General features: G+C 36.0%; 1 protein-coding gene across 2 annotated transcripts; it reads left to right on the top strand.

Annotated features, from left to right (window-relative positions):
* The first annotated feature begins 1,031 nt into the window (after positions 1–1,031).
* On the top strand, positions 1,032–15,701 carry LOC145690692 (uncharacterized). 2 transcript variants are annotated; one of them, XM_081765847.1, is made up of 7 exons: positions 1,044–1,543; positions 4,998–5,232; positions 6,612–6,836; positions 8,204–8,434; positions 10,974–11,215; positions 12,638–12,797; positions 14,681–15,701. In XM_081765847.1, exons 1-7 carry the CDS (start codon positions 1,454–1,456, stop codon positions 14,908–14,910), a joined length of 1,413 nt encoding a protein of 470 aa, XP_081621973.1. In that variant the 5' UTR covers positions 1,044–1,453; the 3' UTR covers positions 14,911–15,701. The 2 variants fall into 2 exon arrangements, with proteins under 2 accessions (XP_081621974.1, XP_081621973.1); XM_081765848.1 differs by lacking the exon at positions 12,638–12,797 and having other exon boundaries at positions 1,032–1,543; positions 14,681–14,895.
* The last annotated feature ends 743 nt before the right edge of the window (positions 15,702–16,444 follow it).

Raw genomic sequence — 16,444 nt, 5'->3', positions numbered from 1 at the left:
TATTTCACTCTTGATTATACAATTTCGGACCCCACATGGACCATAGCGAATGAGTTAGAGATGCTTTGGCCCGGGATTGCATTACCTATTGAAATTTTGCTTATGTTTACTCAAGGACCAGGGATCACTCAGGACGCATATGATCACCTTGATCCATGTGACGAGAGGGATCTTGTTCCCTTTGATGAGTATAAAAATATTAAAATTTTGAAGTTTTTTAAACTTATCCTATTACTTTTGATGAGACATTTTCGTTATATAATAGAGTACAATGGTTTACTTTTTAAATTTGGGAGTCATCGTTTCCTTTGATGAGTATTGATTTTGGAGCCTTATTACGTTATTGGATGCATATTTAAAATTATTCCCTTAAATGTGATAAGTACTTTGTGATCTAGTTTGTTCCGCTTCAGGGTGAACATGGATATCTTACATGTGTTGCAATCGTCTCGAGTTCGATTCTTGGTGCTAGTTTAGGAAATGTTGAGTTTAACGTCCCCCAGCGAAAACGATGGTGATGAGAAATGATAGGACTAAACAGGGGAAAACATGAACTTACTTGACTGAGGATTGAAGCAGAGACCTCACACATTAGAGACAAGCGCTAAGCGACCGTGCCCCATTGAGAAATTTTAATTTGTTGATTACTATTCAATGGTTCCGAGTTTGATTCTTGGTGTTAGTTTCAGGAAATGTTGAGTTTAACGTCCCCTTGAAACGATGATGAGAAATGATAATACGAAACAGGTGGAAACATGAACTTACTTGCTTGCAGATTGAAGCAGAGACCTCACACATCAGAAATAAGCACTGAGTCACCATGCCCCCTTCGGTGCGAGCAGTTTTGCATATGAAAGAACATAATCAGATTATGTTACATTACACATTTCTGCTCGTTGTTACGCATAGAAGTTTGTTATTGTGAAATTGGAGAATCTGCTTATACTACATCAGCATTTTTTCTCTCAGCTGACGGACTTTTAAAGCCCAACTTTACATTTATGTCAAAGACAGTTTCCCCCAGTAGCACGCCGACGTGGGACCCATATTTGTGCGACATCGGCCAATGTCGGCGTCGTGGATCTAAACTGGCCCACAATAACCCACCAAGTTCCCATATGGGTCCCACATGGGAACTTGGTGGGCTTGCCGAGGTTGATTTACTGATATGGGTCCCACGTGGGAATTTGGTGGGCTTGCCGATGTTGATTTACCGATATAGGTCCCACGTGGGATATAAATAGGCTTGCCCACCAAAAAGAAAAAAGCATGGAAACATTTCCTTTTTACAATGAATAAATTTGAAACACATGAAATTAACATTTTGATGGTTCTGTGGCAATTATTTGAAAAAGTAATTTTTCGATTCGGCCTCGATCTATGTCGAATCGATGTCGATCGGAGTACGCAGATTGTTTGTCAACTGTTCACAGTTTTAAAACCATAACACCGTATGGCGCCACAAGCGGTGCGAAGCGAGGGAAAAGCAGGAATGACTGTTGTTTGTTGTGGTTTTACCATCAATTCGTATTTATTATTGAAGGTGAGTATTAAAATTATTTTTCTTCCATTAATAGAATGCATATTTTATCTTTGATTTGCATGAACGATGTCGACTATAGATTAAGAGATCCACATAAACTGTTCCAAATAAATTTTGGTTAGTTTATAGTCCGCGCTCGATGCAACAAATCTGGTACTGGTTTTGTTGTTACAGGTGCAAACATGTGTAGATATCACTATACTTAGTCGTGAATAATTTTGATTTATAGTCTTCAGGCACAGGAGGCTCAGGCCGAGACGGCCAAATATTGGAACAAGTTTATTTACTACTTAAAAATGCGTTAAAAAGTACTTTAAATTGAGAGATTATGACAAATGGAGGTACTATCGAGTTATTCACTACCGAATTGGCACATTTTTGCATAGTTTCAGGTTAGGTTAAGATCAGCAAGATTTTACTTTGTATAAAACAGTGGTAGATGCACACGCATCACAACTGATTTGTGTTAAGTACAAGGGACACAGTGTTGATAAATATAACTTGTAGCTCAATTTTAAGTAAGTTAATTTACTATTTTGCTCCTTGTACTTAATAAACTTTAGGTGAGCGCATACTTTCGCTGTTCTGCGCAACGTAAGATCTTGAACCCAGCTGTTGGTCTAGGGGAAGAGCATCCGCCTGTCACGCAGCACTTGGGTAGTTCGAACGTGGGTTGGAATCCTGCGCAGGCCTGCCTGAGGCTTTCCTTCCTCCCACAATGCGAAGTACGTTCTCTTGAAAGGCCAGGGCCACTTCCTGTCCAAATCCTAGTTTTACCTGAAGGATCGATCCCTTTTTGTCCTTCCCATGAGTAAATAAATAATCAAAATAAGGTCTTGCCGATTAGGTCATATTAGGTTAGTTTATGTCTGCCACTACATTGGTTTGCCTGTAACCGCCATTTGAAAACTAGAATTGGCCATGAAAATACAGATTCACACGTAGGTTACTTAGCCTATGATTGTCTCTCAGAAACTAGATTTGCCTAAAAACTAGCTAGGTTGGTTAGATCTCTTCTGAAATAACTTACAGGATGATGTGCCAACCATGAAACAAGTTAAGGAAACAGTACAGTGAAGTTCTGGGTAGTGACGTGTAAAACTTGGAAAAGTCATTGAATTTGATCTTGGCAAATAAGTGAGAAAACTGTTTGAATAGTGGACCATGGTAATTGAGTGTGAGTGGATTCAAGTTAACGTTTTGAACGAGTTGTTGAGCTTCCAAGGACGGGACCTACAGTTTTACGTGGGATACAAATTACCTTTATCCCCACAGGAATCTAACCCGGAATCATGGATTATAAGGTAGCAAGTGTTACCACTTATCTACGGGGAACAACCCCTGGGATCAAGCCCAGAACCTCCTGAATGCTACCCACGCTCTACCATTGAGCTACGGTGCTTCAGTGGTTACCGCAAACCTTTTATACATCATGTACAGGTAGCAAACATATTCCAGATATTGTATGAGAGAAACAGTAGGCCGTATAAATACATTGTTAAGGTCGAAACACAGTTAATATAGTGTATAAGGGTTAGATACTAGAGATGCTATATTTTTTATGCGAATAAAAAGCGGGGCAAGTCTGGTCATAACAATTTTAGACGTTCGATGTCGTTGAATTAAAATTTACTTCATTGCCTAAGAAGGGAAGATAAGGAGTAGAGTGGATATATCACATGGATAAAAACGGAGCCTAATGACAAAAATGGTCCAAAATAAGGAAAATAGGAAATGTACTCACGAATAGACAATCAGATTATCTTAAATAATAAGCATCCTCGACGTTATGATTGGAAAATGCACATAGATGAAACAGTAGAGAAGAAAAACAAACGTGACTTTTTTTTTTTTTTTTTTTTTTACTGTTTCATCTATGTGCATTTTCCGTCCACAACGCTGCGGATGTTTAAGCGAAAGCTACGAAGATAATATGATTGTGTCTATTCCAGGGTTGGCTGGTTTAAACCAAGGTTTAAACTAGCTGTTTTTTTTCTTTTTCAAAAAAACCAACTGGTTTAAACCAAAAAACGAAAAATGTTCGTAAAAGTGTAAGTGTTTGTAAAATCTTGATAAACACACATTTGTGGGTTATTACGTTTCACTCCCGTATATTATTCGTATTATATTCAGACCTAAATTCCCCATTCATTACTCAAAAAGATTATACTACAAAAGCAACTTTTTTAAAGTAAGTTTATGTATGTTTGTTTTGTGATTTTTTTGTAGTTGTTGTTATTGTTATGTAATTGCAATCAAAGAAAAATTCTAAATATTGTTTCGTTTCAATGTTTACTATTGATAAAATACATCGAAATGCCGTACTTTGTGTGTGTGTGTGGGAGGGGGGTCATACAGACCTCACGAGAGGCATTTAGTGAAATGAGAAGTATCTTTGATATCTATTTATGTATAAATGAGTCTGAGCCAAAGTGGACTCAAATAATTCGTATCTTTAATCACTTTTCTTACTGATATGCAAATTAAGTCGTTGTATTTCTTTAATTTCGACCAATAAAAGTCGTTGCTAACTAACTTGAACTAAATTACTGTACTCCGTACTACTTTGAAATTGTCCATATGTAATTCTGTATAATGGTTTCACTTGTGCAACTGTTTATCTTTTTGTTCTTCTGAAATGACTCTTGACAGTTATATTAAGAAGCATGTAAAGATCAGTACAACGTATTTTTATCAGGATTCCTTCGTGAGTGCGTCGGCAGACGTATTGCATTTGTGGCCAATTAGTCCTGGTTCCGAGTTCAAATGGAGGACAATTTCTCTCGGATGTAACTCGAGAAGCGGTTTTTATTCCGCTTTAAGCTTATGTGACCCCTTCCAGTATAACCCGGTTGTTGCATAATAACATCAAGGCGAAACAAACTTATTTCTGTCCATATATGATATGAATATATGGAGCAAATTATTTAAACCAAAAAACCTGGTTTAAATAAAAAAAAAACTGGTTTAAACCAAAAAAAACAGTTTTTTTCAATAAAAACCATGGTTTTTGCCAACCCTGATCTATTCGTGAGTTCACTTCCAGGAATACCGCAAATTAGCTTTGAAAAAAACGTATAGCGGAGGACCATATGTTTAGCGGTTGTGGGTGAAGAATATAGAGCAGTGAGTTACAGTGGATTCATGATTGGTATCTCTGTTGATAAGGACAGTTTTGTTCAAGTCACTACAGGGAAAATAGGCAAAGTTACTAATATTATTGAGACAAATAGTTCGAATGATCACCCATCCATTTGGTTGATATATTTGGATGTTCCGATAGAAGGTGACTATTATTCCTTCCCATGCAGTTCGCAGTTGGTATTTGTTTATGTGTGGCAAACTGTCGAATAAGATATCCCGTGCTTCCCTTACCTCTGTGACATCAAAATGTATTGTGTGTTTGGAAGAGAAATACGCTGCAGTGTTTTCTCATTCAGGTTTTTTTTTTAAGAGCATATCTGTGGACAGAATCAACATGAGCTCAGGAAGAAAAAAGTTTTGCGTAGCAGCTTTCACTGACGAGGACGGAGCATTAGAAGTTATACCTAGTAAATGGCTTAAAAACGAAAATGAATGCCTTTGGCCTAAGACATCATCCGTTACGCGTATTCAAAATTTTATCAGGGACTGTAAGGAGCCATCTGCTGATTGGACAGTTGTGAACATAAAAATCTATGGACAATCCAGTGAGTACTATTTGTATTTTCTTTTTATCTGTCTCGTTGTGTTTTTGAGTATTTATACCTCAATTTTGAGTCAAAATGTAATATTATTTCACTATTTTCTGCATTGAATAGCAAGATCTATCATACGGAGCAGCCGTGATTCAGTTGGTAGCGCGTTATCTTAGTATTTGGTAGGTCGCAGATTTCAGCCCGGTGGCTGGCCATCCTGACTAGACACCATGTCCGCATTCTGGAAAATCAGGAAAACAAGAAATAAACATAAATGCCAGGGAAATTGCAAGAGGTTGTTTCGGATTACGTTTGTTCCTGTTTTATTCGTTTATAACGGTTACTAACGGTGAACTCACCTGTTCGACGCTCCAGCGTTACAGGTCGAAATTTGTGAGGATATTTTCGTCAAAACAAGGAAAAGTTTAAAGGTTTAATTCCATTGTAATTTGTATACTTGTGACTACAGTTCGAGAAGCTTAGTTGGTAAATAAAACTCATAAAGTAAGCTTGTTCAAATTCATAGCTTCCTGTCACCAGTTGTTTCGTGACAAATATGCTTAAAAAATGTCTTCTATTTTAATACATTGCTGGAATACAGTCTTATTGAAGAAAAAAGAAAAAATGGTGTCCTCTACATTACAAGTTGGTATGAGTTGATATATATTTGTATGACCTAAAATGAACTTTTTATGTTAGGACCTTATATACTAAATTAGCTTTTAGAATCCATGACGTTTCTTATAGGATTCCCAAAGTGCTTTTGAAATAACGTTAAATAAAGTAAATAGTATATGGAAGAAAATAAAGAAGTCAGGGAAAAGTAGCAACTCCAGTCAGAGAAATAAGAAGGATTTTTTCTTTGTGTGTGTGTGTGTGTGTGTGTGTGTGTGTGTGTTTGTGTTTGTGTTTGTGTTAACTATGCTAGAGTTTTTTCCGGGATCTTATACTCAGTCAAATCAGGCAAATGCTGAATATAGTACCTTAAAGACAAGGCCTGGATAACTCTCTCCAAATCCAGCCTTGCACTATCTTATCGTGAGCAGGAAATGTCAAAGGTACGTTAAATAAAGTTAAAAAATAAATAAATAAAATAAAAATGCTAGTATTCTTAGGCCTTCTATTCTTAGTTCTGTTACAGGCTTTCTTACTCTCGAATTTCAGTCGTGAATAACTTTACATAAACAAGAGTATTTAGTTCGTAAACAGATTTGTTTTATTTGGGATATTCTAATATTTAATGTTTTACAGTTAGCAAAGAAATCACAACTGAGGGTAGATCCATAACCATGTTGCTTTCTTATCGTGTATGGTTTTCATGCCAAGAATAATTTCGCAGCTACTTTCCCTTATCAGTAACTGTAGAATATATGTATTTTTTAACATTTCAGATTCATTTCAAAAAGCTGCAGCAAAGGCTGACAAAGCTTTACTGACTTCAAACGTTAGTAGTGATTCTTCTGACGAAGAAATTTATTCAAGAAGATGTCGCAGAAAGCCACAAAGATATTTGTCTGAAGAGGACAGTGATGACTCATATCCAGGAACTAAGAAAAGACCATATAAAACTTTTAACGAATGTAGTGTTCCAAGTCCCCCAGCACCTATTCGGAAAGGTAATTATATTTTATATTCATGCTAAATATATTTTATATTCATAATTTCGTTCAAGAACACTGCTTGTCTCCTCATATATATATCTCTCTTGATAGTAATTTCAACGCAAATTAAAAGTTTAGCTCGTAGCTGATTTGTTTCAGAGGACTATGTATTGAATCGCGTTTTAAATATATATTTTTTTAAATGTGTGAAAGTTAAAATTATCAAGATTTCGTGGGCGATTCTTTATTGCCAGAGAGTTGACCTTCTTTCGCAGTGTTTGTTTCAGAAAAAAATGTTCCGGGGGTTACTCTTAGTATTCGGAGGGACTGAAACCATATATTTCCCTCTGCTGGTTCTATTCCAGTACGTTTTAACCATTTCGTCCGGGGGGGGGGGGCAAAAAAACAGGCCTGAAAGAAACACTGTTCTTTCGTATTACTATGCCAGTGCAGACGTTACTTAAATGTGAAACTATATACTATTTTGGAGAAAGTTTATTGCTACTTCGTCTGAAAAACATTCAAAAGTAAGGCTGGCTGAAATAGTAGACAGATAGAAGTAACCTACAATGTTTTATGAACCTCTTGAAAACAATTTATTCGTTAGATGTGCAGAGTAGTTGTTGTAATGTGTACAACAAGCTTGGAGTGAGAAGCCCTAACAACTAAAAATAAGATGTCTAGTTTGTTTATTTTTATAAACAAGTTTTTCAATTTGGCGTCCAAAATTGGCTACTTGCTATATTCAAGCAAGTCTTACGTAACAAATCATTCAGACTCAGATCTAGTCTCAAGTAATTTATTTCTATGAAAAGGCTTGCTAGTTGTTTTTGTTCTTTTTTTTTTTAACGAGGTTGTTAATACTTTCCCCTTTTATCGGATAAATGCTATCTTCTCATGATGGTTAACTACAGAAAAACCGGGCTCGTAATGCAAACTGTGTCGTTAAATTGGTTCTATTATGAGTATACATCAATAAATAAATAAATAAATGAAAAATAACGTACACATTAAATATTCATTTAATTATGATAGGGAGTCTATTTAGGACAAGATCAAACAAGCAGATAAACAGCGTTAGTATCTTTTAACGTTGTGAGTTAATGTAATCAATGTACGATTTCTGCGATTTCCGGAGAGGGGGATAAATTCGTCAATAGCTCAAAAAAGTGGGTTTTATTTCCACCATATCCAAGGTTGAGAGGTATTTCGAGAAACAGAGAGGAGGAAGTTCCAGCCATCCCCCTACAGATAGAATACTGGATGTAATCATTGTAACATTTTAAACATGCTTTTAAAACCATAAGTTGTCACCTGCTTATTGTATACCTAACAGTCTAGTAAAAACTGGATGTTTGTATAATTTCATTACTTGCTTTCAGAGTCGCTTGGAGTATCTATAGGAGGAACTGCGGAGGTAAACGTATCATCTATGGTGCACAATTCAAACGGAGGTTGCTCGTCTGCATCACATCGTAAAAGTCCAAACGGACCTTCACCATCCCACTCCCAAATCCAAACTCCATGCAGAATGTCAGCGTCGTCAGTTGCCACTACTTCATGTGCAGATACAGACAGTACCTTCACATCAGCTCGTTTAGGAATTGGCAGTAGTAAGTATCCAAAGATTAAACTGTATTGCTAAGCTTAGTTACGTGTGTCGTCATTATTAAATAACCAAACAAAATGAAGACTATATTGCTTCTTTAGAGACATTTTGAACCCTGCTAGCTCGAGAGTGTGGTAGCACGTAGTCAATGCATCGATATTCTCCGACCACTTAGTGTGGCCGCCTTGACCTAGTAGTCTCCGAGATTATCACCAATTTTTGTTAATGAAAAACGAAATTATGGTAAAACTTATGCTTGGAAATTGAAATTGTTATGTTCCAAGCCGTGCGAAGGAAGGGGGGGGGAGTCCGGACCCTTCTCTTCCTCAAAAATAGATTTTTGTGTAACTAATATAAATTTCGTACTAATTACATTTTAAAACATATATATCATAATAAGATTTACTTTTTACAGTGAAACCTTTAGTGTTTAAGATCTCCTCCGAAAGTATTTCTAGATCCGGCGTTCCTTTCGTAATGGAAGTACTTCTTGGCTTTAAAATTCAGAACATATAATCTGTAATTCTAGTTTTATCACATTTTGTTTTGCAGCGCATCCTGTTGGAATGGTTGCTTTGGAACTATTCTGTTCCATATTAGAGGAGGCTTGTGGGCAAGCGTATGTTAGGAGCGATTAAACTCCCAACCTTTTGAATGCTAAACCGACGGGCTGACGATATAAAGTTTGTACTATGAAACAGAAAAATTTATATTTTTGTACAAAACAGCGTCTTGTTAGTCATTTGTTTTTTCTTACTGCCTGTGCGCAGGTAGCAGACAAAATTGTCAAGTCGACACCGATACGCCCCAGTGTTGCCAGAGTTACTGATTTTGCAGGAGATCTCCTGCTTTTTCTACGTTCTACTGATCTACTGCGAAAGAAAATTAAAAGTGAACAATCTCCTGCTTTTTCCTTATTTCGAGAAGTTAAAGAAATATATTATTATTAATACAGAATTTTCATTTTTTTCCTTATATGAAAGGAGGAAATTTTTCTGTATGCATCCACAAAGCTCTGTACAGCATATAATTATTGGGCTTTGCTCATCTTCTATATGCATGATGGTAGGCGTTCTTTAATTCTTACTGTAAGATTTACGAGTACGTGCTGTTTAGATTGGTACTTGGGTTGGAAGTGTTTGAACGTCGTTACTCCAATTCCAAAAAATATCTATAGCGTCCCCCCATTTCCTAAAAAAATTATAATAGGCAAAGATAGGCACAAGGGATGGTGCGTCACCCTACCTTTTCAGAACCACTTTTACCCCTGGTTGGAAAAGTAGCTTAGATCACCTCTCCACGATCGTCAGCGAAACACCGTCTTATGTTACGTTTACGTGTGACTGTATCATATAGCTATACTATAGTTAGGTGTATGATAAGACATTTTCCCACCCCACTTTGTTTTTACACTACGTCTTACTTCACACACGTTTGTATCAAACATTATTAATATATCTAAAGGGGGCATGAGGGTCTTTCTATCTCCAAAAGATTACCTTATCATTGGAAAACATTTTGAAGTAATTACAATTCATATTTATGTTTTGCATGTATTGTTTTATTTTGAAATGGAAGTAATAATGAATTCTGGACTGCTTGTTTTGACCACTGTCCCCTTAATAATGACAAAATTTTTCTCTCCCTGGATTTGAACTCAAATGCCGCCGCTTTATTTGTCTACTGCTTTCTCCTGTTTTTTATCTTCGAGTCTTCTGCTTTATCAACTGATCGGTCTGGCAACACTGATACGCCCTCTCGTGGCGCTCCTGGTTTCTTCGCTTGCTTACCAACACACACTCAAGTTTTTATTGTTGCTCTGGCTGAGATTCGAAGGAACCCAAATTAGGCAAATTCCGTTCAGGTGTCTTAATTGTCACACCACAGAGACGCAATCAACGTTCTTTGAATGTTAAGCATTCCTCGCACCCCATTTGAAACCGTTACTCTGCTAGTATCGATATTTAGACATTGTTCCATATACGGAGGCTCTGCAGAGAAACATTGGAGCATATCATTCTTATACTACATTAAGTTGAAAGTTGAAATATCAAATGTAACTGCATTCTCTCGCAACAGGAGTTTTTGCAGTAACCTTTTTCAGCAGAACTTCCGTATACGGTAGAATGCCTAGATATTGACACGAGCAGGCTATTTTATTCCATTAAGACACTTGAAATGCTCTACAGACATATAAAATTGACCCAAATGTGGTGTAATGATTAGGAAAGCCCTCAAATAGCAATTAGTAGTTTTCTTGCAATAGACTTAAAAAAAAAATAAAATAAAAATAAAACTGTTTATGCATTGATTATGAAGCTTTTATCAATATGTGATTTAAAATTCATCCCGTATGTTGCTGTGGGTATCGACTTCAGGGTCAATATGAGCTATGTGCCGGTCAGAACCTAGATGACTTTTGTTAATGGTAGTTGCGGCACACACTATCTTAATGTAGAATAAAAAATATTTCAAACAATGTGTACCATTGCCTCCTTGGTCTTGTATTAATTTACTTTTTTTTCTTTCTTTTGATATTTCAGCCGTTGAAAAAATATTCCAGTTACTGCAGAGAATCCAGCTAGATATGAAACATCTCAAATGTAAAGTTGATAAAATGGAAGCCAAAATACATGAGCTGCACCAAGTTCCCTGTAGTGGTAAAGAAGCTTTGCAATCTATAGAAAATGCAAACCTGCTAGCTGACAAGCTCCCTTTACGCAGTTTGTCTATGGTTCACAATTTAGAAGAAGATTTAAAAGACAGAGAGATGGCTTCAAAATTGGTGAGTGGTATTCTTAAGTTCGTATTGACACGAAGTATTTGTAAATATCCTTCAGGTATTGTTTGAAAAAGAAAACTTTTATTCTTTAAAAATAGATCTCGTGGCCAGATGCTTTTTCGGATGTACAGGTTGTTAAAATTATGCGTACCAAACAATGTAGGGGTGGGTACCTGACATGGAAACAAGAAAATGCTTTGTGACATGTGCATACCGATCAATAGGTTGGGAGATGCAGGCCGTCGAAAGCGTGGGAAAATAAATTTCAGAAGCCTAAAATTCAAACACTGTCCAATCAACGTAGAGAGTGCAGCTTCATATCTCATAAGGGAAGTCGTTGGTGTTCTATTGCAAAAATGCATGTTTCAAAATTCAGCAATGCATACAAAATTAATTTTACAAGGTGATGGTAAGCCGACAATGACTTACACTTCGGCTTTTCGGTGCCTTTGAAGAGTCCTTTCGCACGCAATGCACATTCTTTTAACATGCATTTTTATATAGAACAGGTATGACTTCTTTTATGAGATATGTCATGAGCCTATAACATTGCTGCGTACATGTACGGTACATCAGCCAAACTGGATTGGAGATGACGTATTTTTTTTATTTTTATGTATTTTATTTATTTTTTAATCCAAAGCTGATTGTGACGTATTCTTAATAATACACTTTCAAATCAAATAAAATCGAATCAACTATTTCTCTAGCGGTAGCAGTTTGGACTGTGAATTCTTAGGACTTATAATTTAGGTGTCCATATTGGATCTTAAATACTACTACTACTACCAATAATAATGCAATCCAATACTAGTTCGAAAATCTTGCTTTCACTGTATAGCACCTTCGTGTTTCAACAACAAAATCATAAGGTAGGATGGTATACGGTTTCCTCGCGTCGTAGACATGTCTACAGTTATGCCTTGTTTGGCAATACCGGTACCATCTTCTACAACCTTTCCAACCATCCGCGGGTTCTCATAAAAATTAAGTGTTGAAGGGCAACTTCCACAGGTGCATGGATTCTCCAAGCCTTCGCTTTGCAAATAATTGAGAAGTCCCTTCACTTTTCGGGAATTCGGGAAGTCCTGGATACTTTCTTTGAAGTTCTCTAGCACCCATCTCCACCTTGGTAAGTGGAATCAGTGACTATGATGATGTCACGGTTTTGCAGGAAGCGAACTTGTAAGACAAACGGGCAATACGATCTCAGCAATTCTCGACTTCATCTGCAATCATTTAAAGTAGTCTTAGTGTATTTTAGTGACCTGTGCAGAAAATATAGAAGATTGTTCAGAATGGAGAACTGCATGAACGAATGTTACATAATTTTTAATGCTTGATGACAAAATAAAATTTTATTTCATATTGCTGTTGTATTTCATATGGTAATGTACTAACTATGTTTTTTTTTTTTTTTTTTAGTGTCATTATCTTTCCAATGGGCGTGGAGAGGACTACAAAAAACTGACATTGTCCATTCTGAAGACAGTATTTTCGAGGGACGTCGCAATGAAATTTAGCATTGACGGATTACGTGGGAAGGAAAAATTTTGTGGATTACAACTGTTCCATGTAGTTATAGGTACGTCATGTACAAATTGTATTTCATTGGGCAAAAGTCATCCAGGTCTAGTTTTAAAAGTAGTATCCCAGGATTTCTTTGTGTAAGAGTAAAATCGCTGGAAAAGTCTCATTAGGAATGTGTATTTAATGAAAAGTCCTAGTCTACGTGGGCCCAGGCGTTTTTATTTATTTATTTATTTATTTATTTATTTATTTATTGAGAAAGTACGGTATAAGTGCCTGAATACACCATTCGATTTTTATCGCTCGATAATAGACATACGACATGGTTATACAATGATTTAAATCAGCCTGTTCCTGTGCATTTGATTACGATTAGGGATCGAACGAGACTGACAGAAGAATTACTAAGTTTGATTTAGTTCAGTGAAACTTTTGTATAGCGGACACAAATAGGGAATATAACTGTCCTATTATTGGGAAATGTCCGCTATTAAAAAAAAATTACAGTATAAACTTAACGTACTACTCGTATAAGCAACATAACGTAGGCAAAATGTCTTTCTGTTTAATAATGAGCTAATACAGTTTTTTTTTTCTATAGTATTATGTTCGGACAGAATACTCTTTCTCTCTTCGAAATTAACAACTTGCAGCAAGGCAAATAGACAAAGATTAAATAAACTTTTGCTGAAAATGGATACTAAACTAAATGCATGTTGAAAACAAATAAATGGAGACATTTGCGTTCGATTATCACATCCAACAATGCGCGGTACATTAACGATCCTGCCTATTATTGCTTGAAATTCAAGAAAATAACAAAGCTTTATTTCAGGCTGTCCGTTAGTTGGAAGTTCTACATAGACGCTGGGGAATAGTTTTCAGTATCCGCGTCCGTTATTGAGAATGTCAGCTATTCAGAAGTAATTTTCACATTGCACCCAATGTATTTCTGCCAGGAAATTGAAAACTGTCCGTTATTTTGAGATGTCCGTTAGAAATTTTACTGTAAATATAATTTCTATGCGTCGTATAAAAGTCTAATGAAGTCGAAACAACACATTTATCCTTCGATTTTTGTCGTGCGACGAATATGGAATGGTTTAAACAGGTAGTAAAGTGACCTCACTTCAAGATATGTGCACTAGATTCACGCCACGATGTAGTTCGGGGCCCCTAATAATTTTAGGTCCTAGCATTCTGCCGTTCACGGATGAGACTGAGGAAAAGCCCTATTCGCGATGGTGTCGCTGATTCGCCTGTGCAGGATCTGAGTTCCTAAAGAATTTTGTTATATATATATATATATATATATATATATATATATATATATATATATATATATATATATATACTAGAGTCTAATTTCATCTTTCGGATGTATGGCGTTTTTTAGTATATATTTTTAGGAATTTTGGAGGGGAATTACTACCAGTGAAATCCTTTGTTTAGGTGCCATTCTCGCATTATCCTAGTAAAAGTAAAGCTTGCGGTAATATCTCCCATACCCCGTCCTCGTAACTCTGGTATCATTGTTTTCCTTGTTTATGCCTCTGAAAGAAGTTGTAATTTTCTGTCAATCGCACCGTGCAAGTGAATTTTCAATTTTTGACTTGAAACGAGTGGATATTCTGAGCCATCCACATATCGTTTTCCACTCCCTACTTCCTCTGTTTGACACCGAACGACAATGTCCTGTTAGATTAGCCTTTCGAGCACGTAATAATGCGCTCATGCGTACAATGGATGTTTTTTGTGCAATGTATAAAAGGTTTCTTTCTATTTTAGGAGAAAGTTATATTTTCGTTCGAATTTTATTTATGTAACTTCAAAATTAATCTGTTATTTCTCAATGATGGCATTTGCTATTTAAATGTGTAGTCCCTTCTGGTGATACAGTATTATTGCATTGAGTTTTTACCATTTTTTCTTCTTCAGGAGCAGTACAACTCCGATTTCCTGATATACAAACTAGCGACATTGTCCGACGGATTGGGAAAGTCTTAAGTGGTTCACGAGATTGGGATGGCTATAGATGTAATCGGAGAAGAGAACAGGCTCAAGACTTAGGGGAAGATGCACAGTCGTTCCGCGGGGAACCCGCAAGAGTCCAAGGACCACTTGAATTCACCTTGCAGAGTCGCCCCGGAGAGAAAGCCGTGGGGTGATCGGTCCCGCGGCTAGTTGTGGTCAACCCTCAGCAGCGTGTCCGATATAAACAAACTTATATGAACGAAATGTCTTATTGTAAATAAAATAGTAGACAATAATATGTTAAAGTACAAGAGAATTATAAACTTCATGAAAGTAACCGTTATTAATAGTTTTTTTTTTTTTTAATTTATCACAGTAACTTTCAGTTCGCTAATTTGCAGAAATATTTCCTAGTGATACATTTTTATAAGTTTTATGTTGTATTTTACTGCAAAGAACCTATCCAAATTAAAACTTTATAGTGGCATGCATATTTTACTGAATATAATGAGCTTTCCGAACTTCCGTGCTGTCTGTGTAAGTGTAAGGGATGAGTCCACACTACAGACCAGTGTGCGAATTAACGGATATTTTACAGTGGGATTAAAAAAAAAAACTTTTGAGAAGTTAAAATTTATGGGAAACTAATAATTTACAGAAGAAAAGAACTTCCTAAATTTTCTCTAAATTATTTCAGGTTAAGTAGAAAGATAAATATTATCTGCATAGTTTCTTTAATTATATATTAGTTTCCCTAGTCGGGATGTGTAGCGGAAAAATTCAATGTTTGAAATAAATTTATTTACAGTGGCTTTTGTTGACGTAGAGTGTATATGATTTTTACGTGTTTAATTTTATTATACATATGATATATTGACATAAGGGTCAGGAAAATAGCCACTTATCAGTGAACCCTTTTTTGAATAAACTAAATAGTTTCCACACGTCGCGGAACAAGAGCTGGTTCCTTCTTCAGTGGAAGGAAACAATAATGTATATGAAGAGTACGCCTTAAGAACAGTGAAGGTCACATTTTGAATATGCTCAAAAAATATTTTCTCCACACCAAAAGATGCAAAATAGTTGGTGAAAACAGGGCGTAGTCCACTCGCGAATGTACACGTGAGCGAATTACGACGTGTTTTCACCATCTTAATTATACATTTTGGTGCTGAGAAAGAATTTTCTGAGCATTTTAAAACGTGCCCTTCATAGTCCTTCCTGCGAACTCTTCATATGGAATGAAACAAAATGGTGAAGACAGTGTCAACGTTTGGTAACTATTAAGTTGATGCAAGAGAAGATTCACTCATTTTTTATGTTGTTTCTATATTAATGATAATAAGTTACGTGTTTAAAAGTATTTATTTCCATTCGTTATGTTGGAAACAGCAAAACAATTGTACAATATATACCTCTATGCAATGAGTGAAGTTCACGATAAAAAAAAAAAAAAAGTTAGGGAATATGTTTTGTGTAAATTTTATTTTAATTATTTTTTTAAAAAATAAAAATGTGAATACTTCAATCTGAAAATGTTTTTATTATATACTGTTTTGTTTAGTCTAAATACTGCATCTCTGAAACACGCTAAATGTCCGACCGCCCTCTTGGATCCGCCATAGATAGAAGTGCGGCAAAACTACTTGCACCAGTGACATTTTGAAAAAATGTCAGATGTATCCGATGTCATTTTCTATTATTTTCATTAGAAAAACATAACTTGAA

The sequence above is a fragment of the Thermobia domestica genome, chromosome 7, assembly GCF_964235325.1.
Source record: "Thermobia domestica chromosome 7, izTheDome1.hap1.1, whole genome shotgun sequence".
NCBI classification, from domain to species: domain Eukaryota; kingdom Metazoa; phylum Arthropoda; class Insecta; order Zygentoma; family Lepismatidae; genus Thermobia; species Thermobia domestica.
This window is presented reverse-complemented; position numbering and strand designations above follow the sequence as displayed.

Coding starts and splice junctions, on each gene's coding strand:
- LOC145690692 (XM_081765847.1), top strand. CDS start 1,454: ATGGCGCCACAAGCGGTGCGAAGCGAGGGAAAAGCAGGAATGACTGTT. Junction 5,233..6,611: donor AAAAATCTATGGACAATCCA/GTGAGTACTATT, acceptor TTAACATTTCAG/ATTCATTTCAAAAAGCTGCA. Junction 12,798..14,680: donor ACTGTTCCATGTAGTTATAG/GTACGTCATGTA, acceptor TTTCTTCTTCAG/GAGCAGTACAACTCCGATTT.